The 24,381-nt window shown below is 60.6% G+C and overlaps 1 protein-coding gene across 2 annotated transcripts; it reads right to left on the reverse strand.

Annotated features, from left to right (window-relative positions):
* Positions 1 to 316: 316 nt before the first annotated feature.
* On the reverse strand, positions 317 to 6,386 carry GPR84 (G protein-coupled receptor 84). Of its 2 annotated transcripts, XM_044995300.1 has the most exons (3): positions 6,302 to 6,386; positions 4,823 to 4,992; positions 317 to 1,978 (listed from the first exon to the last, which is right to left on the reverse strand). In XM_044995300.1, the coding sequence occupies exon 3, from the start codon at positions 1,890 to 1,892 to the stop codon at positions 714 to 716; it is 1,179 nt and encodes a 392-aa protein (XP_044851235.1). In that variant the 5' UTR covers positions 1,893 to 1,978; positions 4,823 to 4,992; positions 6,302 to 6,386; the 3' UTR covers positions 317 to 713. The 2 variants fall into 2 exon arrangements, with proteins under 2 accessions (XP_044851235.1, XP_044851233.1); XM_044995298.1 differs by lacking the exons at positions 4,823 to 4,992; positions 6,302 to 6,386 and adding an exon at positions 3,911 to 4,016.
* Positions 6,387 to 24,381: the final 17,995 nt, after the last annotated feature.

The raw sequence follows: 24,381 nt of genomic DNA on the forward strand, positions 1-24,381 counted from the left end.
CTGAACCCCGATCGCCCATCCCCCAGGCTGGGCTCACGAGAGAGCTTTAGGCAGCACATAACCAGTTGGAGGCCCAAGGCTGAGGACAGATGGGGGGTGGGGTGGGGGGTATGGCTTTGGGGTGGGTTGGACCTAGAACAAGCCAGGACCCCACTAATATCCCCCCCCCCCGCCCTTGGTGTTTGGATCTGCACACAGCCCAGACCTATGGTCGGCCACAGCCCCAGGTCCCCCCACCCCACGGCCGACGGGGGGCTCGTCCGCTGGCTGGGAACAGGCCATGCAGCCGATACTAGATACACAGGGATCCGTTTATTGTGGCAGTGCTAGAAAAATGACAGAGTGTGAATCAGGAACAAACAATAAATAGAGCTGGGACGGCAGGGCCCAGCTGGCCTCCGCCACCTCACTAGGCCAAAGACGGTGGGTAAAGGGACAGTCCACGCTGCCACTCTGCGAAGGCAGCGCTGGCGGCCCACGTGGGGCAGGGCTCAGCACCAACCTGCCCCTGCCACCCCCCCAGAGACAGGGCAGTTCCTCTTGCCACCAGCAGGAGGCACCGGGGCAGGGCAAAGCCACATCTGGCATGAGTCTGTGCTTGGGTCCAACGTCCTCCCCTGGGGCAAGACAGGATATGGGGTCCCCCTAAGAGCGGGGCAGCACCACGGCAGCTCCCTGATCTGGGGCAGCTCTGCCCCCTGCCGCCCCAGCCCTCAGAGGCACCGGAGGCGGCGCGAGATGGTGGAGAGCACACGCGTGTAGGCCTCGCGGAACTGGCGGTTCATGGCGGCGTACAGCACCGGGTTGATGCAGCTGTTCAGCCAGGTCAGGTTGGCGGCCACCATGTGCAGCGCCGTGGGCGCCCGGTTCTTGGCGTCAAAGATGTTGAGGAGGAGGAAGGGGATGTAGCTGAGGACGAAGAAGAGGAAGACCACGAAGCACATGCGGGTGACCTTCCGGAACTCCTTGTTGCTGTCCTTGGGCTGGGAGGGCAGGCTTTTGGGCACCGCCGGGGCCTGAGCCGTGGGGGCGGGGGTGGGGGCGGGGACAGGGGCTGGGGTGGGGGCTGGGGCTGGGGCTGAGCCATTTTCCGTGACCAGCGTCTTGGAGGTGTGGCCCTGCTCCGAGATGCTGGAGGGCTGGGAGACGCCCGTGTCCACGCCACTGTCCAGCTCCACAAACTGGCCCGGCGTGGCCGAGCTGGCCCCAGCGACGTAAGCCCCCTTCACGCTGGCCTTCTTCAGCTTGTAGCGGTCCATGGTGTGGGACGCCCCCTTCACCTTGCGGTGGATGAGGAAGTAGAAGATGCCCACGCAGCTGAGGCCCACCACAAAGTAGAAGGCCATCAGGATAGTGGTGTAGGGCCGGCCCCGGATGCGGTGGAAGCTGCAGGTGCAGACCTTGGGAACCAGCACGAAGACAGGCCAGAGTGGGGCAAAGCTGGCGAAGCCGAGGACCCAGGTGCCCAGGGCCACAAGCCCCACGCCCAGGCGGGAGAAGACCCGGTTGAAGAGGGCCGGGTTGGCGATGAGCATGTAGCGGCTGACGGCGATGAGGCAGAGCGTCAGGATGGAGACCGAGTTGGAGACGAAGAGCAGCATGCCGAAGACGCGGCAGAAGCTGGGGCCGGCCCGCCAGTGCAGGTGCAGGTAGGAGTCCACGGAGAAGGGCTGAAGCACGGCGCAGTACAGCAGGTCGGCCAGCGTCAGGTTGACGATGAGCAGGTTGAAGCGGGTCTGCACCTTGGCGTCGGCTGCGAAGGCCAGGAGGGTCAGCACGTTGCCCAACGTGCCCACCACGGTGACCACCACGCCCCAGGTCACGGCCACGTAGCGGTACCCCACGATGGACGCCTCGTAGCACGAGAAGTTATCCATGGTGACGTTCGCCATCGTCTCGGGGAGGGGGAGGGCTGGGTCTCGGGGAGGGGGTCGGGTCCTGGAGCTCGGTCCTGGCCTAGATCCTTGGCCGCTAGGAACTGAAGTAAAAGAAAAGGGGGTCAGGCAAAGCACAGCCCCCTGCCCCAGGAGCTCCACCCTGCATTGCTCCAGCGGAGCCAGAATCAGCCACACATTCAAAGTGCCCTGGGGAGGCACAGACGGGCCGGGTCACCAGGGCTGGGGGCACCACCTGGGCTGAGCCGGCTGGGAAGAGGCAGGAGGGCAGGACACCCCTTTGCTCCGTTTGCCAGCCACAGCAAAACCCAGGCCAAGGCATGAGTTAGGGCAGCCGGAGGGCTCCTGCCCCTGCACCCCAGCTGGTTGAGCCCGGCAGCCTTGGGTCTGGGGAGGGTGAGCTGCTCGGCTCAGCTCCAGCCCAAAGGCAGCTGTAAGCAGAGAGGGCTGGGAGAGCAGGGGGAGGGGAGGCAGAGCTGGGGTGGGGGTGGGGAGAGGCAGGATGGAGTGGGGGGCAGGGAGGGCAGAGAAGTGGGGCACAGATCCTCCTATTAAACCATCTGGGGCTGGGAGCCCATCCTGACTCATAGGCATCAGGCCACTAGAAACACAGGGGTCTCTCCTGGCTGCCGTGGGCTGGACTGGCCTCCCCCACGGCTGGGACCCAGACCCCTCCTCAGGGCCCCACCGCCCTGACATGGCTGTATAGTTACAGAGGGAGCACGTCCTAGTGGGAGGCCATGGGGGCTGGGACTCGGGACCAGCTCCGTTCCCAGCTCTGCCACTGGCCTGCTGGGTGCCCATGGACACGTCACTTCCCTGCTCCGTGCCTCAGTTTCCCCTTCCCCTTGTGCCTGTTCAGATTGTGAGCTCTGGGGGGAGGGAGTCTCTCTCACTCCATGCCTGTTCAGCGGCTGGCCGGGGAGGCTGTGACGAAGTTGGGGATTTTTGTAGTGTTTTACATGAATAGCGTGTGCGCGCCTCAGTTTCCCTGTATGCTGCATGTTCAACAAGGTGGTGGGAGAGGGTTGTTGTTGGAGAGGATCAGGTGTGACCTCGCCTAGCAGCCGGGACCCCCAGACAACGGCCTGGAGATGGGGAACCCTAATAACTGGCGACCTGGTGCCTAAGAGGATCACCAGTTCTGGCCAGTGGAAGGACAATGCGCTGAGGAGAGAGGACCCCAGTGACCTGACCAGTCAGTTCCAGCCAGAGGGGAACAAAGGACGGAGGAGAGAGGGCCCCAGCCACCCGTTTACCTGGGCCAGAAGACAAAGGACAGGGGAGGAGCTGTTGGCGCCCCAGCCGGAAGGAGGGGGTCTCTGGGCTGGGAGGAGAGAGCAGCCAGAGCCCACCTGGATGTGGGACAGACCCAGATGTGCTGTGCTGAGGGAGGCCAGGCCTGAGCGTTTCCTGTGCTGCGTTCAGACGCTGACTAAACCCTCCTGTGTTACGCTGGCTGAGAGTCGCTCCGCTCCAGAGACCAGGGGGCATTATTCCCTCTGGGAGCGGAGGCCCCGGGGGTCCAGAGCGAGTGGACTCCCTGAGGGGGCCCAGAGAGCTGCAGTTCCAGGAGGCGGAGGGGCTTATCCCCTGGGAGAGAGTGGACGCCCTAGAAGGGCTGTCGCACTGAAGGGGGTCCCCCCCCCCCGGGACCGTATGGAGCCGAGAGAGCACAAGTCCCGTGAGTCTGTGACAGAGGCTCCTGTTGTGATGCACCATTTCCCCTCCAGCCGCGGCCCCGGCCCCCACGCTGCCCCGGGAGGGGAGAGCAGGGAGCAGATGCTGGATCCCAGGCAGGCCCGGGCAGGACCCTGGAATGATGCACCAGCGAGCGCAGGAAGGGAGATCAAACGCGGCCCCATTCTTTCCGTCCTGGGCCTAACTGGGGCGTTTCCACGGAAACCGATGTCTCAGATGTCTGCAGAGCAGGTGAGGCCCCACCTGGCTCCCTTGTGAGTTAGGACTGAGCCAGCCCCTTCCCCAGCCCTGGGCACGCCAGGGCGTCGGGGTACCTGGGGGAGCGGCATAACGAGGCCCATCAGCCTGGAGCCAAGCGTCCTGCTCACACGCCCCAGCGAATGCACAGGAATCTGCTCCCCTTTCCCCAGAGGGCATCATTACGTGACCCCCACCGAGCTCATCGCGCCAGGCGCTGCACAGACGCAGCCTGCCCCCAGAGCTCAGTCTGAAGAGACACGGGGAAGGGGGCAGGGTCTGTGACCCTCTGGGGAGGGGACATGCTGCCTGGCCCGGCGGGGACTCTGTCTCCCAGCTGACGCGGAGGGCTCAGGGCTGGCGCAGGGCAGGAGACCCCAGCTCTAGTGCAAGCTACTCCAGATCTCGCTCGCTAGCTCTGCAGCCACCGAGACCCGGCCCATTCGCCCCACCGGGGCCCACGGGCTCGAGTCCAGAGGGCAGAGCCCTGGCTCTGTGGCGGGGGCGTGGCCCCAAGAAGGATTCAGTGAGCAGCAGGGACTGGGAACAAGGCTCCCAGCTCCGTAGGAACAGCCCCACGGAGCCCAGAGCCGCGTGCGAAAGGCAACTGAGCACTGCCCCAAGCCCAATGAGCCGCAAGGAGCCGAGGACTCTGTCAATCAAGCGAAAGGCCCAGGAGACCGGCCAGCCCCTCTCCCTCACACGGACCCTGCTTCCCAGCCACCCCCTAGCCTGCCATCAAACCCTGCGCCTGCCCTGCCTGCGCCACCCTCCCTCGCCCCCGGGCACAGTGCCGGCTCTGGGTGTGAGAGTTCCCCCAGCAGGGCGGTCCCTGAGCCAGCCCCTCACAGATCTGATCAGCGCCAATAGTGGCTGCACACCGCCCCCTGCTGGACAACCCGGAGCCACAGGGGCTGCACTGCGGCGAGCCCAGCTCCCCATGGCTAGGCGCAGACCCTCCGGGAGGGTCAAAACCCAGAGCGACTTACCGAGCCGAGGGGCAGATGTGCCCAGCTGTGCTTGGAGCGATCTGCCGGCACAGCCTCGCTGGCTGCCTATTTATGGGCTTCACGCCCTGGCAGCAAGAGAGAAAAGCCCCGAGTTGCCAAAGCCTGTGAGGCAACTTCCTCCTTCCTGGGTGCAGGCGTGAGCGGCGGGGCTGTTTGGAGAGAGGAGATTTAACGCAGTCGCTGAGGTTGGGGGTGGAGGCGTCAATCACAGCTGAACATACAGGGCTCCCAAGAACACCAGGGCGAGCACACGGTGTTGGGTCGGGGGCTGCATGTTCCCTGCCAGAAGGGGGCGCCGGGGGGCTCAGGGGGAGGGCTGGTGCTTGCCAGGGGCCGTGGCAGGGGGCAGGGCAGGGCTGGGCTGGCTACGAAGGGGGGTCAGCGCTGAGGCAGCTGCCCGCAGACACCCTGTGGCTCTCCCTGGCTCCTGGCTGCGGGCCTGCGCTGGCAGGGTCCCCACTCGGGGTTACCCTAAGGCCTGGCCTGCCCCAGCAGGCACGCAAGGGCCTGGCAACGAGCCAAAGCCCCACCCCTCCCTCCCCACGCCAGCCCTTAGCCGAGTGCCAACCCCCACGTTAGACTGGCCCACTGCAGCGCCTGCAGGCGACTGCTCAGGGCTCTGCCCCGGAGTGGGAGGGGGTCTGTCTGCTGGGGGGCAGGGCTCCCCTCCTGCGGAGCTCCTTACTGGCCCCCTCCCCAGCCATGGGGCAGCGGGGGGGGAGTTATTTGAAGCCCTGGCATGGAACTCATGGGGTGGCCAGGGGGTGCCAGCTGCCCCCCGATTGCTGTCAGCACCTCTTGTGCCCACTTAGGCCAGGGCTCAGGAGCTGCCGCGGCCCGAGAGCGGATGGGCCAGGCTCCCCCTGGAGCTTCTGCAACTGGCAAGGGGCTCCTGAGGTCCCTTCCAGCCCCGATATTCTATGATTCTATCACACACACACACACGCGTAGGCACCAGCAGCCCCAGTGCTCAGAGCCGGGCTTCCCCTCTGGGGAAGGGAGACCCCGTTTCTCCCACCCCCTGCCAAGGAGCCCCAGACACATGGGTGCCAGACACCACAGTGCCCTGCCGCCAGCAGCCACCAGTCACACACGGTGGTGGTTAGCGCCAGGTGGGGGCAGCGCAGCCTGCGAGCCCGACTGGTGTGTGTACAAGTTCCGGGGGGTGGGGGAGCTGTTGGATGGTTAGAAGCGAAGATTGGCACCTAGGACACCAGGGTTCTCGTCTCTTAGCAAGAGACGGTCAGAACTCCTGGGTTCTTTTCCCCACTGACCGACCCTAGGCGAGTCTCTTCCGTCCCAGCTACCCGGCTGGCTCCCGTGGGCGAGACACAGCAGGCACTCTGCCACTCATGCCAGAGCTCAAAGTGTGGGAGAGGTGCCAGTGAAATAACCCACTCAGCAGCAGGGGAATGGTGCCCAGAGCTATGGTCGAACCATTAGGCTGCCAGCACTCACAGGAAGATTCGACGAGAGCTGTAAGAACCAGTCAGAGGGCGAAGCGCTGGTGCCCCTGGGACTCCCCCGAGGAATGGGAGGGATCCCTGACAGGGAGCTAAGCACCCTTCCACCCCGCCCCCCACTTCCCCTTCCCTTGTGGAGCTGAGCACCCCCTGCCCCCCTACTTCCCCTTCCCTTGTGGAACTGAGCACCCTCCACCCCGCCCTCCACTTCCTCTTACCTTGTGGAACTGAGCACCCTCCCCCCCCCACTTCCCCTTCCCTTGTGGAACTGAGCACCCCCATCCTGCCCCCACTCCATTTTATTGCCCCACAGGCCATGGCTTGCAGAGCCTCGAGGGAGGTGGCGCTCGGAGCTCATCCACACAGCACAGCGGCCCGTGGTCAAAAGGGACGTTGCAGCAGGAAGGGGCCCTTCTCTGCAGGGTTTGGCGCCGGGGTGACTGGTGATTTCCCAGCATGCACCGGGGTGCTAGCCCACACTCTGCCCCGGGCATGGCTCAAGCTGGGTTTGCCGTAGCTGAGAGCACCCAGACCGCTGCCCCCATCCGTCGGCTGCATGGGGCGCTGCAGGCAGCACGGAAATCCGGCTGGCCACACGCTCCGAGAACCTCCCCCGCTGCTCTCCGCCTGCGGTTTGCCACAGGCCCGCTGAGTTCTCTTTAGGACTGTTTTTAACCAGCGAAAACTCTTGGGCTCCCAGATGAATTAACGCCAATAAAGCACAGATTTACACAACACGTTAAGCTGCGGAACTGCCTGCCACTGGGGCTCATTGAGACCAAAGTAGCACGGTTCGCAAAAGGGCTCCATGTGGATGCTGTGGACATGCACGTTTATGCCAGAGACTCGGATATAACCATAAACCCTCGTGTGCCAGACCCAATTTATCCAGGGCCCTCAATCGGCCGGGACCCCTGGGCACGGGCCCTGTTGGCCCAGTGGCTAATCCGCTGCCACTGCCTGCAACGCTGCTGGGGCAGGGCTGCAGCCAGGGCTTTGCGGGCTGGCCCACCCCTCTTCACAGGCCATTGCCTGCTTCTAATATTAAATGCATGGGAGCCTGCAGACTTCCTAACTCCGTAGGGAGCCCTGCTGCCTTCAGCGCCCACCCGGGGGAGGCCTGCCACGTTCAGCGCCTGCCCGGGGAGCCCTGCCACACTCAGTGCCCACCCAGGGGCCTGCCATATTCAGTGCCTGCCCTGGGGCCCTGCTGCTGTCAGCGCCAGCTGGGGAGCCCTGCCACACTCAGTGCCCGCCCAGGGGCCTTGCCATGTTCAGCACCAGTCAGCACGCCCTGCCTTCTGGGGCTGGCATTCTGTCCTGTTGCTGGTAAATGCTCAGTGGCTGCATCTTGGGCACAAGCTCTAAACGCCCATGTGGCTGAGACCTTGATTTATGCTGTTCCTGTTGCTCTATTCTGGCCTTCTGTAGTGCGTCTCTCTGGGGCTGGCCCATGTGAAGGGTAAGCGCCTACTACTGCTGCTAGCTGCTGGCGTTACTCTGCTAGCTTATCAGGGAGCATGCTGTCCTATGGGGCTGGCTTGGTCCCCACTAGAGACCCGATCTGGGAGGGTTGTGTCACCGGGGTATCCCTTCACGTGGGCTTTGGAGCACACAAGAGTCTGCTTGGCTGGGGAGATCTGTAAGGCTTTTCTCCAGGCTGTCCCCAGGCAGGGACGTGAGGCTCCCAGGGAGTCGGGGGCCTCCTCTGTGAGGAGCAGCTGGGCCTAGGGGAGCATCCGCAGGGCCCAGCGGAGTCAGCGCTGGATCCGTTGGGGGGCCCGGCCTGAGGCTACACTGGCTTTGTTTTCCATGGGGGCGCCCCTTCTCTGGGGGCACCAGCCCTTTGCCGACTCCCCCGCATGGGCAGGAGGCTGGTTGGTCTCCGGACTGTGCCCTTTGCAGAGGGAGCCGGCGTGGGCCTGGCGGGTTGGCCCAGAGTGCCAGGAGGGGCTCGTGCGCTGCGGGGGGTCTCAGACCCTGGGGAGGCGGCACTCGTTTATTTGCCTTTGAGTTGGCGTGAGGGGGAAACGGAGCAACATAAACAAACCCAGCTCTACTAAGTGTGTCTGTCCAGCCTAATCCAAACACATTCCATGGCGTGCGCCACGTGGCTCCGGGCCGAGCGCATCACGGGCCCCACTCGAGTCCAGCTCCGAGCTGCGCCCCCCCACCCTGCCCTCCGGCTCCAGGCCGAGCACAGCACAAGCCCCGCTCGAGTCCAGCCCCGAGCTTCCCCGCCCCCGCCGCCCCGGCTCTGGGCCGAGTGCAGCACGGTCCCTGCTTGACTCCAGCTCCGAGCTGCCCCCCCACCCCACCCCCCCGGCTCCAGGTCGAGCGCATCACAGGCACTGCTCGAGTCCAGCCCCGAGCCGCGCCCCCCCCACCCCGCCCTCCGGCTCCGGGCCGAGCGCAGCACGGGCCCTGCTCGAGTCCAGCTCCGAGCCGCGCCCCCCCACCCTGCCCCCCCGGCTCCGGGCCGAGCACAGCATGGGCCCCACTCGAGTCCAGCTCCGAGCTTCCCCGCCCCCCCCCCGCCCCGGCTCTGGGCCGAGTGCAGCACGGTCCCTGCTCGAGTCCAGCTCTGAGCCCCCCCGCCCCCCCAGCACTGGGCCGAACGCAGCACAGTCCCCGCCCAAATCCAGCTCCGAGCCCCCCAGAGCCCCCTGTGGGGCCAAGCACAGCACACGCCCCTCCCAAGTGCGGCTCCGAGCCCCCCTCAGGCCTCCCACGTGGCACCGGGCCGAGCGCAGCACCAGCCTTGCCAACATCCTGCTCCGAGCCCCTGCCCCAGCCCCACCCCACGGCTGCTCAGTGTAATAAGTGTTTTCACTCCCTTCCCCCAAACAGCCTTGACTCCCCCAAGCTACAGCCTGGAAAAGGACAAGCTGAGATTGCTGGCAGTGGTGGCAACGCCCTTGGGGTGACCACGCAAAGGCCTGGCCAATAAGAGCAGCCCCTAGCCCCTCCCTATGCCCCATCTGCCCCCAGGCTGTGCCCCGAGCTGCCCCTACCCCACCTCACACTGCTTCTGCCCTGCGATGCCCCCAGCCCACGTGGCCCCATGCCTAACTAGGGTGGAGGAGACTTGCCCAGCCGCAGGCTGAGATAAGAGGCGGGAGGCAGCCTCTGGTCCCTGAGAGCGGTTCCCATCTGATGGCCACTCAGCAGCAAGGGATGGGGTGGGGCTCAGGCCAGTTCCGTGCCACCAGGGCACCAGGGCAGGTCCCGGGACCTGGCATGCAGAGATGCCAGGAGTGGGTGGGCTGCCAAGGCTCTCTGGCGATGGCCCTAGTGACGGGCCGAGCTGGGAATCCCGCCGTGGGTCCGTCCCAGATCGGAACCAGCACGTTGGCGCTAGTAGAAGCGATTGGTTTTGATACCATCAAACTGTTAGCGCAGGAACCAGGGACCAGCCGCTCCCCGGGCAGGACACGCTGCCCACGGAGATCAGGGACTCTTCTCACATTTCTACGGGTAACGTCTCGGCTAATGAATCCGATCGTCCGGCGTGTGACAGCCAGGGCCGCCCGGGGCCCCCCCCAGTCAGAGCTCCATGTTAGCCCAGCCCTCCGAGTGGTGTCTCCGCAGCCGGCTAGGGGTGAGCCGCTCCTCACCTGGGGCTGTCAGCCTCATTTCCCCTCCGGCCTCGACCGTCAGCTGAATCTCAGGCTGTGGCCAGTGCTTCACACCCCCGAGCCGAGCTCGCAAGCCCACAGGAAGAACACTCCTGTGGTTAGGGCCGGAAATCAGGGGACCTGGGCTCTATTTCTGTCTGTGTCACATGCTTCCTGCATGACCCCTGTCCAGTGACCTCACACCAGGCCTGGCTGACAGCGAGCAGCGGTGCCCAGATGCTACAGCGATGGGCCACAGGACAGCCTACAATAAGCAGCACTCACCAACCAGCTGGGGCATTTGCCGCCGATGGCAGCATGGGTGCCCCCCGCAGGTGCCGCCTAGGAAAGCACGTCTGGTCCCAGCGCTGGGCCCTCCTCTCTCTGCCCCCCAGCGCGGGGCTGAGACGACCCCATGGCAGGCACGGTGCTGTGGCGGCTGTTCGCACCAATCTCAGCCAGCGGGGAGGGGTGCGGGGTTCTGGGGGAGGGGACAGGTTCTGGCAGAACTGGAAAAACCACCCCGTGGGCTTGCCGTGCCCAGCTCGGTTCTAGGTTTAATTGGAACCCGGGGCACTTCCCAGCTCTGAGCCCTGCCCGGCCCCTGGCAGGTGGGGCTGGGACCAGGTACTTCCCGTTCTGCAGAGGGTGAGCTGGCTTTATTGCCTCTTTATGGGACAGAGGCCCCGGTTGTGGCTTTTTTATTTGCTTGGGCTTTTCACCCAATAAATCCAGCTCCTTGTTTTCCCACGACTGTCTGGGGCGGTGTCACGGAGTGTGGGGGAGTCAGGTCCTGCACCCCCGGACTCCCTGCAGATTCATCAGGACTCTCAGCCAGCCAGTAAAGCAGAAGGTTTATTTAGACGACAGGAACACAGTCCAACACAGGTCTTGCAGGCACAGATAACCGGATCCCCCGGATAGGTCCATCTTGGGGGGCCCCACAGCCCCCCTTGGGGATCAGAGCTCGGTCTCCCTGCCTCCCCTCTGTTCTCCAGCCAGCCCTCGTCTGCCCATTCCCTCCGGCCCCTCCTCTTTCCTCAGCTCCTTTCCTTTGTCTCCCCTGGCCAGAGGTGTCATCTCCCCTCCCCCAGGCCAAGCTCAGCTCACAGTTGAATTCCTGCATCTTCACCTAAACCTCTGGCTCTCCCCTCCCCCGCACAGACAGTCTGTGCTTCCTACTCCTTCACACCTCTCCCCCCTCCGAGACTGAACTGAGCGGGGTCACTCCAGCCAGTGACCCGGGGAAGTTCGGACCCACCTACAACCTTATGCCGCCCGCGCCCTCTCCCCACCCCAGTACCCCTGGGGTGCACACGGGGCTGGGGCCTTCCCCCCATGTTCCAGTCTGGGGGGCTGTGATTCAGGCTCTCTCGGTTCAGAGCCCCCCTCCTGACCCTGGCCCCCCTCCGGACAGGCTCCTCGGGGCGGGGCCCGGGCCTTACAGCCATCTCCCCCCTGTCCCGGGCCTTCCTCCCCCTCTGGCAGACGTCACAGGAGCGGCAGTGCTGCCGGACATGGGCAAAGACCCCAGGCCAGTAATAGTTCTGCAGCAGCCTCTGCTGGGTACGCCAGGCTCCCTGGTGCCCTGAGGGGGACATGTCATGGGCCTGGCACAGCAGCTGGCGGCGATACTCCTGGGGTGCCACCAGCTGCCTCCTGATCCCTCCTGACTCCATCTTCCCTGGGGGAGCCCATTCTCGGTACAGGAGCCCCTTCTCCCACAGGAACCTTTTCCGGCCACCTCGTCCCATGGTCTGTCCCCCCCCGAGGTTGGCCAGGTCCCTTATCCTCCGCAAGGAGGGGTCTTCCCGCACCGCGGCCTGGTACTCAGCCGCTGGGGCAGGGGCGGGGATCTGCTCTCTCTCACCGGCTGGGTATGGGGCCACAGCCTCTCTGAGCCCCGTCCCTGGGCGTTCCCTCCCTACCGGGTCAGGGTCCGGTGTCTCGGCCCAAGTACTTTCCCCGGGGTCAGGGTGCAGAGCCCTGCGTCGACCCTGACTACGGTTCACGGACAGGGTACCCTGGGTGTTACTTGGCCAGTCCTCGAGGTCCCCCCCCATTAACACCTCCGTGGGCAAATGTGGGTGCACCCCCACGTCCTTGAGGCCCTCCTTGTCCCCCCACTTTAGGTGCACCCTCGCTACAGGCACCTTGAATGGGGTCCCGATCACACCCCTCAGGTTCAGGTAGGTGTTGGGCACCATCCGATCTGGGCCCACCACCTGCGGCCGGGCCAGCGTCACCTCTGCGCCCGTATCCCAGTACCCAGTGACCTCCTTCCCGTCTACCTCCAGGGGAACAAGGCACTCGCTCCGGAGGGGTAGTCCCGTGCCCACCCTGTAAACCCCAAACTCAGGGCTGGGAGCATCCAGCCCCTCGGAGGGGTCAACCCGGGGCCCCCCTCCCTCCTTCGCAGGGGGTACGCGGCCCACCCCCCTTTCGTGCGAACGCTGCCCCTCATCCGGCTGGGTCTCTACCAAGTTGACCCGGTGTGGGGTTGGTCTGCTCAGTTTGTCCCGGAGCTTGGGGCACTGGCCCCGTACGTGGCCCGGTTGGCCACATTGATAGCAGCCCATGTCTCGTGGGTCCCCTCGAGTGGGACGGCTGGACCTGACGCCAGATGCTTCCCTTTGGTGGGGGCCCTCCCTCGGCTCCTTCTGGGAGGTCCCATGGTGACTCTCTCTCTGCGTTGAGGCAGACCTGCTCCTTCGAGACGCCTCCCTGCCATCCCCCGCCCGACTGTCCATGTATTGGTCGGCCAGCCGGCCGGCATGCTGCGGGTTCTCCGGCTTCCGGTCCATCAGCCACTGCTTCAGGTCAGATGGGCACTGCTCATACAGGTGCTCCAGTACAACTAGGTCAAGCAGGTCCTCTCTAGTTTGGGCCCCAGCCGTCCACTTGCGGGCGTACCCCTGCGCCCGGTTGACCAGTTGCAGGTATGTGCCCTCCCGGGTCTTACGTTGACCCCGGAACCTCTTCCGGTACATCTCCGGGGTCAGCCCAAACTCGCGGAGCAGGGCCTCTTTGAACAGGTTGTAGTCCCGCGCCTCCTCCCCTCTCATTCGGCTGTACACCTCCACGGCGGTGGAGTCCAGTAAGGGGGTGAGGCACCGGATCCTGTCTGCAGGGTCCACCTGGTGCAGCTCGCAGGCATTCTCAAAGGCCGTCAGGAAGGTGTCTATGTCCTCCCCCTCCTTACGCGGGGCCAGGAAGCTCTTACCGAAGCTCTTTGTAGGCTTGGGCCCCCCCTCACTCACCGCAGCCGGGGCCTCCCTGTTGTTCAGCTGGGCCATGGCCAGCTCATGACTGCGCTGCTTCTCCCTGTCATCGTATTCCCGTTGCTTCTCCTTCTCCCTCTCATCGTATTCCCGTTGCTTCTGCCGGTCCTCCATCTCCATCTCCTTCAGTTTGATCTCTCTCTCCAAGTCCAGCCGCCTGCGCTCCACGGAGGCCGAGCGTCGCCGGGACGATCCCCTGCTGGCCGGGGGGGTCACGGTGCCCTCCGTAGCTGGGCTCCTCCTCCCCCTAGGCCTAGGGGTGGGGGGTCTCGGGACGCCCTCAGCGGCCGGCTGACCACTCCCAGCGGGGACAGACACTGGTGCCTGCGCTGCATCTGCCCGGCTGCTTCCCTCAGAGACAGGGACCGGTTCATTCCTGCGATCTCTCTCCTCCAGCCGGGCAATCAGCTGGGCCTTGGTGAGCTTCCCACAGTGCAGCCCCCTCTGCTTGCACAGCTCCACCAGCTCACACTTGCGCTTCTGGGAATACATCTTCCTGCTGGCCACTCGCAGGCTGGGGTGCTCGCCGCTCCCCACGGGTTCCAGGGGGACCCCTAGTGTGCCAGTCCTTGAGCTCACCACCTCTCTGCCAGGGTCGAGCTGCAGACTCCTCCGCCCCTGGGATCGCTCGCTGTGATCCCCCGGGGGACCCTGTTACTGCAAAGTCCTGCTCTCTGGCCACACTCGCCCAGGGGTGACTCGCCCCTTCGTTTTACTGCTCCCCAGTCACTTACTGCAGGAAGCGCCGTCCACGGGGTGCCGCCGATCCCACCGCTGCCACCAGTTGTCACGGAGTGTGGGGGAGTCAGGTCCTGCACCCCCGGACTCCCTGCAGATTCATCAGGACTCTCAGCCAGCCAGTAAAGCAGAAGGTTTATTTAGACGACAGGAACACAGTCCAACACAGGTCTTGCAGGCACAGATAACCGGATCCCCCGGATAGGTCCATCTTGGGGGGCCCCACAGCCCCCCTTGGGGATCAGAGCTCGGTCTCCCTGCCTCCCCTCTGTTCTCCAGCCAGCCCTCGTCTGCCCATTCCCTCCGGCCCCTCCTCTTTCCTCAGCTCCTTTCCTTTGTCTCCCCTGGCCAGAGGTGTCATCTCCCCTCCCCCAGGCCAAGCTCAGCTCACAGTTGAATTCCTGCATCTTCACCTAAACCTCTGGCTCTCCCCTCCCCCGCACAGACAGTCTGTGCTTCCTACTCCTTCACAGGCGGCTGGCGAACGGACGGGGTTCTGGCCCTGGGGCAGCAGGAGCCAGGGTGGGCGGGTTTCACTCAGCCTCAGCCCTTCTGCTCCGTTCGGGGGCTGTGTGGGGTCGGCTGTGATTTAACTCAAACGCCCAGTGCACAGTGGGAGAAAAGATCTCTGTGATAAAGTCACCGAAGGGTGGGGCGTGCCACGGGCCTTCATCACAGGGCCTGCCTCAGAGCCCCTGCCCGAGCAGGGTCTGAGTCATTGCTAGTGTTCAATGCAGGCAGGAAAGGAGAGCCGCGTGGGAAAAACATCCAGGCCTGGCAGCATCGACTAGTGCAGGGGTAGCCGCAGAGTGCGACCCCCAACTCTTGCTGGGGCCGCACTGACAATTTTTCCTGAAATATTGAATTAACTTTAGGAAAAACAAATAAATATCCACAGATACGTCCCTGGCTCTGGCTCTGCCTCCCACGGCACTTCAGCAGGGGCCTGTGCTGGGGAAGGTGGGCCAGGAGCGCACCAGACTCCTGCAGCTCCCCAGGGTCATAGAATCATAGAATCTCAGGGTTGGAAGGGACCTCAGGAGGTATCTAGTCCGCCCCCTGCTCAAAGCAGGACCAATTCCCAACTAGATTATCCCAGCCAGGGCTTTGTCAAGCCTGACCTTAAAAACCTCTAAGGAAGGAAATTCCACCACCTCTCTAGGTAACCCATTCCAGTGCTTCACCTCCCTCCTAGTGAAAACGTTTGTCCTAATATCCAACCTAAACCTCTCCCACTGTAACTTGAGACCATTACTCCTTGTTCTGTCATCTGCTACCACTGAGAACAGGCTAGATCCATCCTCTTTGGAACCCCCTTTCAGGTAGTTGAAAGCAGCTATCAAATCCCCCCTCATTCTTCTCTTCTGCAGGCTAAACAATCCCAGTTCCCTCAGCCTCTCCTCATAAGTCATGTGCTCCAGCCCCCTAATCATTTTTGTTGCCCTCCGCTGGACTCTCTCCAATTTATCCACATCCTTCTTGTAGTGTGGGGCCCAAAACTGGACACAATACTCCAGATGAGGCCTCACCAATGTCGAATAGAGAGGAATGATCACATCCCTCGATCTGCTAGCACGGCCCCTACTTATACAGCCCAAAATGCCGTTAGACTTCTTGGCAACAAGGGCACACTGTTGACTGATATCCAGCTTCTCATCCACTGTAACCCCTTTTCTGCGGAACTGCTGCCTAACTGTTCGGTCCCTAGTCTGTAACAGTGAATGGGATTCTTCTATCCTAAATGCAGGACTCTGCACTTGTCCATGTTGAACCTCATCAGGTTTCTTTTGGCCCAGTCCTCTAATTTATCTAGGTCCCTCTGTATCCTATCCCTACCCCACTCCTCCAAGTTTAGTGTCATCTGCAAACTTGCTGAGGGTGCAGTCCATGCCATCCTCCAGATCATTAATGAAGATATTGAACAAAACCGGCCCCAGGACCGACCCTTGGGGCACTCCGCTTGATACTGGCTGCCAACTAGACATGGAGCCGTTGATCACTACCTTTTGAGCCCGACGATCTAGCCAGCTTTCTATCCACCTTATAGTCCAATCATCCAGCCCATACTTCTTTAACTGGCTGGCAAGAATACTGTGGGAGACCGTATCAAAAGCTTTGCTAAAGTTAATAACACATCCACTGCTTTCCCCTCATCCACAGAGCCAGTTATCTCCTTATAGAAGGCAATTAGGTTAGTCAGGCATGACTTGCCCTTGGTGAATCCATGCTGACTGTTCCTGATCACTTTCCTCTCCTCTAAGTGCTTTGGAATTGATTCCTTGAGGACCTGCTCCATGATTTTTCCAGGGACTGGAGGCTGACTGGCCTGTAGTTCCCCGGATCCTCCTTCTTCCCTTTTTTAAAGATGGGCACTACATTAGCTGTTTTCCAGTCATCCGGGACCTCCCCCGATCACCATGAGTTTTCAAAGATAATGGCCAATGGCTCTGCAATCACATCCGCCAACTCCTTTAGCACCCTCGGATGCAGCGCATCCGGCCCCATGGACTTGTGCTCATCCAGTTTTTCTAAATAGCCCCGAACTGCTTGTGAGCCCCGTGAGCTGCTTGTGGCTTTTTGTTCCTTTGCATTGACACAAATCAAACCCACAAAGGGTTAATAGCTCTCCTGGTGGAGGGGGTGGGGGGGTTCCAGAGGCAGGACCTGAGTCTGCCTCAGAGGGGCCAGGGCTCCATGGAGGTATTCCAGACTGACATCAGAGCCAGGGAGGCTAGAATAGAACCAGGCCTGGGAGGTGGGTAATAAGCATCATTAGCTCCGTTGTACCAATTGGGAAACTGAAGCACAGAATGGGGACGGCCATACGGCTGAGACCAGAACCCAGGAATTCTGGCTTCCAAGGCCCCCACTTCTCTAACCATTAGACCCACTCACTTCCCAGAACAGAACCCAGGTGTCCTGGTTCCTAGCTCCCCTGTTCAAACCACTAGCCCCTACTCCCAGGAGCGGTGCCAGGGTTTCTGGCGCCCTAGGCAGAATTTGCGGGGCTGCATTTTGTGCGTTCCCCACAGGGCGCGCGGGAGCTTCCGGTTCCACTCCCATCGCGCCGCCGAAGAAGGACCCTCCGCCGAAATGCCGCAGGCGACAGCGGCAGTCATTGAGCTGCTCAATTGCCTGCCACTGTTTTCCCCGGCACGTCGGCAGAAGGTCCTTCTTCGGCAACACGACCGGAACGGAACCGGAAGCTCCTGTGCGCCCCGTGGGGAGCACACAAAATGCCACCCCCCGAATCCTGGCACCCTAGGCGACTGCCTAGGGTCGCCTAATGGAAGCGCCGGCCCTGCCTACTCCCCCCCCAAGCCAGTGGGATGTAATTCATCTGTGTGAATGCTGGCCCTGGCATGGGAGCCCAGCACTCAGCTGGTCCCAGGGTGGGCAGGCTGCCCAGGCATGCAACTGAACTGAGTGATTGATGGGGTCTATAGTACACGTCATTTACAAAGCAAATGAGCAGGGGCAGGCTGGCTGACAGGCCCTGACCCAGCCATGGGGGAAGGGGGAGGAGAGGGGCTGGTGCATGGCCCCACTGTAGCTTGAAGACACAGAGAAGGACCTTTGGGCTCCATGTGCCCTGAGAGACCCACACAGCCGGCTGGAGCTGCGGGGCTCTGACCACAGGGGATAGGGGCTGGGGGGATACTGATGCCGGGTTTGTGGGTTCCAGGGATTTCCCTATCCCCCCCCCCGAATTTCCCCCCTCCCCAGTTTTGTGAACTAGTTACATGCAGTGTTGCCAATGTAGTGACTGTTTGGAAATTTGAATTGAAATTGAAACATTACTACACACTTTAAAAGCATATACAGTGTATGATAAAATACATGTATCTGAAAAAAGTAGAATAGATTTGAAAAGTATGAACATAGACTAGCTTCCTTATACAGCTGCTGTTTTTTATGACGATGTCAGTGCATTCACTTCGGTGATGTTGGCCAACCTAATAATTTCAAATGATGATTTGTATGCAAAGTCTAACTGAGCTCTCCCTGACAGCTAGCGATGAGCTGGGGGCTGTGGGGGGAAAGGCTTCAGGACCAGATTGTATTTACATTCACACCTAATCTACCTAGGGATCCAGCACACAGAGCTGTGTGGCCCAAGTGATAGATTTTGGCTGGGGTTGGGTTACAAATCACTTGGATGCAGGAGGGGTAATGAAATGTTGTTATGTTTATTGTATGAGTAAAGGGCAGTGGAGCTGTACGTAGCCTGTGCTGATTTAGGGCATCAAGAGAGAGGGTGGGGGCAGGTGTTTTGCTTGATGGTCTGCCTGAGTCACAAATACTATTTGACCTGCCCCCTCCACTGTTTAAAGACAGAGCTGATTAGGCTCCATAGATCGGGGTGGGCAAACTATGGCCCAGGGGCCACATCCGGCCCTTCAGATGTTTTAATCTGGTTCTCGAGCTCCTGCCGGGGAGTGGGGTTGAGGGCTTGCTTCACACAGCTCCCGGAAGCAGCGGCACATCCCCCCTCTGGCGCCTACGCGTAGGGACAGCCAGGGGGATCCGCAGGCTGCCACAAGCACTGCTTCCACAGCTCCCATTGGCCAGCAAATGGGGCCAATGGGAGGTGCAGTGGTGGTGCCTGCAGACAGGGCAGTGTGCAGAGCCACCTGGCTGCGCCTCTGCATAGGAGCTGGAGAGGGGACATGCCGCTGCTTCTAGGAGCTGCTTGAGGTAAGTGCCACCCAGAGCCTGCACCTCTGACCCCCTCCTGTGCCCCACCCCCATCCTGACCTCCAAATCCCTTGCTCCCTCCCACCATCCTGCAACCCAGAGCTCTCACCCCCCACCTGCACCCCAATCCCCAAATTTTGTGAGCATTCATGCCCACCATACAACTTCCATACCCATATGTGGCCCTTGGGCCAAAAAGTTTGCCCACCTCTGCCATAGATAGTCTTTTGTTTTGTTAAGTGACCACTGCAGCTGAAATCACTGATAATCAGGTCTAAGTGCTTAGACCTGGTGTGGGACAGTGTTTCCGTGGAAGAGATGGCCCAGCCTGCACCAGAAGCGAGGTTCCCCCACTGAGAGCTCAGCTGAAATCACTGAGAGCTGGGTGGAACCTCAAGAGACCAACTCGCAGAGGTCACAGTGGCAGGTGGCGGCAGAAGGTGACGGTGCAGGGCCATTGGCAACAGAGCGATGGAGTGAACGGTGGCACAACGAACAACAGTGGCCAGAGCGAACAGTCAGCAGCTGGAGGAACGAGCAAGGTGCCTTCTTGCCCCCATACCTGGGAGCTGAACTCATGTGAAAGCACCTCTGAACCTCCACTGACCAAGGACAACAGTGCTGAGTGTCAATGAGTCTGTTAAGAATGCTGGAGACACAACACAGTTCATGTGAAGAAACGTGGCGGTGGCATCCTACTTTCTATTTAAGCAAGAGATACCACACACTACAAACTGCAGGCCAGTGTTAAGTGCATTGTCACTTGTTCATCCTGAAGTTGAACACTGGTTCCGGACAAGACCAGCAAATGCTCACTATCTTTCTGCAAGAAACTCAACTGACTGGCTAGAAGCATGTGGTGCTACGGTGAAAGACTCAACAGTTGAAAAAGTGAAGAACTCTCACCACATTCAACAAATTTGCATACATGGCTGATGAATGCACTGATGCAAATGGGCATCAAGTATCAAATCATTGTGTACGTTACCTTGATGTCAGTGGTAGGCCAGTAGATGCATTTCTAGATGTTCAAGTTATAGAAGATACATCGGCTGCAGCTGTGACAACCCACATCTTAGAAGAATTAAATGCTTGTCGATTGGACCCCAAACAGATGGCTGCTTGTGCATTTGATGGAGCTGTAAAATTCTCTGGAAGACACTGTGGAGTACAAGCTTTGCTCAGAGAAAAGTGTAACCCTAATCTCTCCTATACACACTGCAGAGGCCATCTACTCCAACTAGTGCTAGTACGAGCTGCAGACTCTTCAAAAGACATTTAAAAAGCTATAAATTTAATGTCTTCATTATATTCTTTTTTCAGAAAGAGTCCAAAAAAGACTGAATATCTTGGAAAATATAGAAGATACACTGGGACTGAAGTTCAAATTAGTCCAACCTGGGAAAACCCTCTGGCTTTCTCATGAGCGATCCTTGGCTCTTGTCTTAAAATTACTCCAGGCATTATTACTGGCTCTGGAAAGTATCTACCAAGATGGGATGGATCTAAGTAGTGAGGCTGGTGGATTACTTTTGCGACTATGTTGAGAGAAGACTATCGCCATTCTCTCTCTTGTAAGTCTACCGTTGAAACCACTTGGGTCATTAAACAATTCCATCTGGGCATCTGCTACAACAGTAGTAGATCTTCATCCAACAATAGAAGCTACATTTGGATCGATCAGAGAGCTATCCATTGAAAAAGTACTGGAAGAAGCAAAGACTTCAGTCCAGAAGTTGACTAATGAAGTCATTTATATTGAATCCTTAAGTGAAGAGGACAAGAAGTGTTTGTTAAGAGAACTGAAAAAGTACACAGACTTGATTCTTAAAAATCTACAACAGCGACTTCTAGATTCTACTCAACCTCTATGTAGCTTTTACAGATCTCAGTCCTATAAAACACCGACAGTTGAGTGGAGTGAGGAACTACCAGCAATGGGGCTGCCATGTGCTCAGGACAGAATAGAGAATTTGAACACAGAGTGGAATATCGTACGACGAATGAATGAAGATTTGACTTCAACTTCTTTTTTATCATCACTAGTGGCTCGACCTGATCTCTGGGCTATGTTTCCTGGGATGAAAGAAGTAGGAATTCATCTCTTGCTACTCCCAGTCACAACAGCTACAGCTGAGCATTCTTTTTCATCATTGAATAGAATTTTGTGTTCTGAAATAAGTCACCTTCTGCCTGATCATGTGAATGAACTAATGAGCATATCAATTGAAGGAATGGAAGTACCGGACACACAAGAAGCCACCAAAGATGAATGCATTGCATTCAAGAAGTTCATTAACAGAGTTGTGCAAAATTATTACAAGAAATCTAGAAGGATGTAGATGCAGTGCTTCATAGAAGGCTTGAGTAGCCAACTTTAATTTGTGTGAGGATTTTAAAATGAGTTGAATCTAATAAAATAGTCATGAAACATTTTTCAGGTTTTACTATGGTGCTATACAGCCCACCTTCACCCTCACGGTTTCACTCCTCATCGGCCCTGACCCCCAATTTCGATTCCTGGGGAAAACACTGACCCACTCACTTCCCAGAACAGAATCCAGGTGTCTGGTTCCTAGTGCCTCTGTTCAAACCACTAGCCCCTACTCCCCACCCTAGACAGTGGGATGGAATTCATCTGTGTGAATGCTGGCCCTGGCATGGGAGCCAAGTGCTCAGCCGGTCCCAGGTTGGGTAGGCTGCCCGGGCATGCAGCTGAAATGAGTGATTGATGGGGCCTATATATTCCATGTCTCCACCAGGTGCCAGTACACACCATTTACAAAGCAAATGAGCCAGGGCAGGCAGGCTGACGGGCCCTGATCCAGCTATGGGGGGAGGGGGAGGAAGAGGGGCTGGTGCATGGCCCCACTGTGGCTTGGAGACACAGGGAAGGGCTTGTGAGCTCCATATGCCCTGAGAGACCCACACAGCCGGCTGGAGCTGTGGGCCTCTGATCACAGGGGACAGGGGCTGGGGGGATGTGGGCTCAGACACTGGAGTTGGGGGCGGGGGCAGGAGCAGGCCAGGTCTCTCCCCACAGGGAGGACCAACAACAGCAGCTCCCACCTGATGCCCACTTGGTGTGAGTTGAGTGTGAGGGCCTCAGCCCAGCTCCCGATGAGCCTGGGGCCCCTCCTGGCACTAATCACCCACTGCCGAGAGGCCCGGCCTGGCTGAGCAGGGGGTGGGGCCCCCGGTGGATCCCAGCAGGGCAGGGCAGGGCATGAGGGCAGCAATGGGGCTGTTGTGCCCGCAGGACCCAGGGCAGCCCAGTGTCACTAGGTGGCACTCATGGCCCATTGCTGAGTCCAGGCTGTGGCACATGTGTCCAGGCCCCTTCACTCCCTCTGGGGCTGGGCTGGGAGGCTGCCCCCACTCAGACCTGGGTGGGGCACCGAGGGCACCCAACCATGTTCTCCCATGACTGGCGGGAGAGGACTCAGCCCCTGGGCCCATCCCCAAGGACCATGTGGCGGGGGGAGCCCTCGAGGGGCCTGGCTATGAAGGTGGGGAGGGGCAGGGGGCATCTGTGTGTACTGGGGGGGAAGGGGGCTGGGGCGGGGCTGGGGGTATTGTCTGTAACACTGTGGTAGCGGGACAGGGGACAGTTCTGGTTCTGACCTGGGGTTGGGGGAGGAGTCTCACAAGCCCTGAGAGCCGGAGGGAGGGGGCACCTTTTTCCCGGCAGGCGCTGGTGCCACCACAGCCTGGTTCTTGGCCTGTGTGGGATGGCGGTTCCCCAGGGTCCTGTCCCCACTCTGGGGCTATCAATGCAGAACCCAGGAGTCCGAGCTACCAGACCCCCCCCTCCTCCCCCCCACTCCTGCCATACTCTAACCCAGTAAACTCCACTTCCTGCCCTAACCACTGGGGAAGAACCCAGGAGTCCGGTCTCTGCCCACTGCTCTAACCACCCTTCCAGGCTCCTCCCTCCCTAGTGTGATCACTGGGGTGACACTGCTCCTGCTGCTTGGGGTATTGGCGCCATCCCAGGCACTGCTGTCAACGTCGCTGTTGTATGGGGCAGCAGCACCACCTGCTGGAGGGTGCATGAATGCAGGGCCTGGCTTTTAGGGCAGCAGCCACCCAGTGCCCACGTCTTTGCGTGGCCCCTGGAATCAGGGCAAAGGAGTGAGCACCTGACTGGGGCAGACGTGTGTGTGTGGGGAGGGGGGTCCTGGGAGGAGAGACCTTGGTGGAGGCTGTTTGCCCGCCCCCCCAGCAAGGATTTGGGTCTGGGGGCACTTTCATCAGGGCCCCATGTACCAGGAGCTGCAGAACCTGGCTCAAGAATCTCAGAGTTTGTCACTGTAGCAAATCCTGTCTCTGCCCCACCCCTCGGGTGTGGAGACACTTTGAACCCACGAGCTAGGCGAGGCTGGGGGCTCATGGATGGGGAAGGTGGAGGGGACTGGGGGGTCCATGGATCATAGAATCATAGACTATCAGGGTTGGACGGGACCTCAGGAGGTATCTAGTCCAACCCCCTGCTCAAAGCAGGACCAACCTCCAACTAAATCATCCCAGCCAGGGCTTTGTCAAGCCAGGCCTTAAAAACCTCTAAGGAAGGAGATTCCACCACCTCCCTAGGGAACCCATTCCAGGATGGGGGAGGCGGGGCGGGGGCTAGAGGACCAGGGATGGGGAAGGTGGAGGAGACTGGGGGGGTCCATGGATGGGGGAGACAGACGGGCTGGGGGACCAGGGATGTGGGAGGTGGGGGACTGGGGAACCAGGGATGGGGAAGGTGGAGGGGACTGGGGGTCCATGGATGGGGGTGGGTGGGAGCGCTGAGGGACCAGGGATGGGGAAGGTGGAGGGGGTTGCTGGGGGCCTGTGGATGGGGGAGGTGGGGGGCTGGGGGACCAGGGATGGGGAAGGTGGAGAGGGCTGGGGGCCTGTGGATGGGGGAGGTGGGGGGGCTGGAGGTCCATGGACGGGGGAGGTGGGGGGGGCTAGGGGGTCCATGGATGGGGAAGGTGGAGGGGGCCTATGGATGGGGGTGGGGCTGAGCAGTCACTCTCCCATGTGCCATAGGCTGTGGGACCCAGAGTTGGGGTCACTCCAGTGTGGGGCATCTGGTTACTATGGCGACAGCCTGGCGGGATCAATCCCCGCCCTGTCTTTGTGGTCTCCCTCACCTGCCAGCTAGACTCCTTGGGTGTGGGGGGGAGGGTCTCAGTGTCAGTCCCAGCCTCCACCACCCCCCCCAGGGCTCCGCTGCCATCCGGGGCTGCTGAGTCGTCCGTCCCATGAGTGCCAGGGTCATGCCCCCCGCATTAGGGTGAGTCTCGCTCCCCCCCATGGAAACTGAGGAAAAAATGGATGAGAGCAGCAGAGCATGCCCAGGGTGGGACATGGCATGAGCCCAGGGCTGGCACCAGGGCCACCCTTCCCCTGGGTGCCCCATTCCCATCGTGCCTCTGGGTGCAGAGGAGCCCCAACAGGACACTGCCAGGCTCTCCCCGGGACTCAGGGCCCCAGTCTCTGTCAGCTCCTCCCCTGCTGGGCCTCCGGCTTGTATCTCCTGGGCCCCACCGTGTGCCCCCCAACCAGCCAGTGGAGCTAGGAGGGTGCCAGGGGCTGGTGTCTCCCTGCAGCCTCCCTAGGGGGTTGTGACCAAATGCCCTAGGCACCTGCCCAGCTGCACCCCTGCCCCTAGGCACAACGCACTGTGGCCTCAGCACCCTCTAGGGCCAGGTGATGATCCTGCCAGGGCTGGAGTCGCATTCCTTCCC

Source organism: Mauremys mutica, chromosome 20, assembly GCF_020497125.1.
Source record: "Mauremys mutica isolate MM-2020 ecotype Southern chromosome 20, ASM2049712v1, whole genome shotgun sequence".
Lineage (NCBI taxonomy): Eukaryota > Metazoa > Chordata > Testudines > Geoemydidae > Mauremys > Mauremys mutica.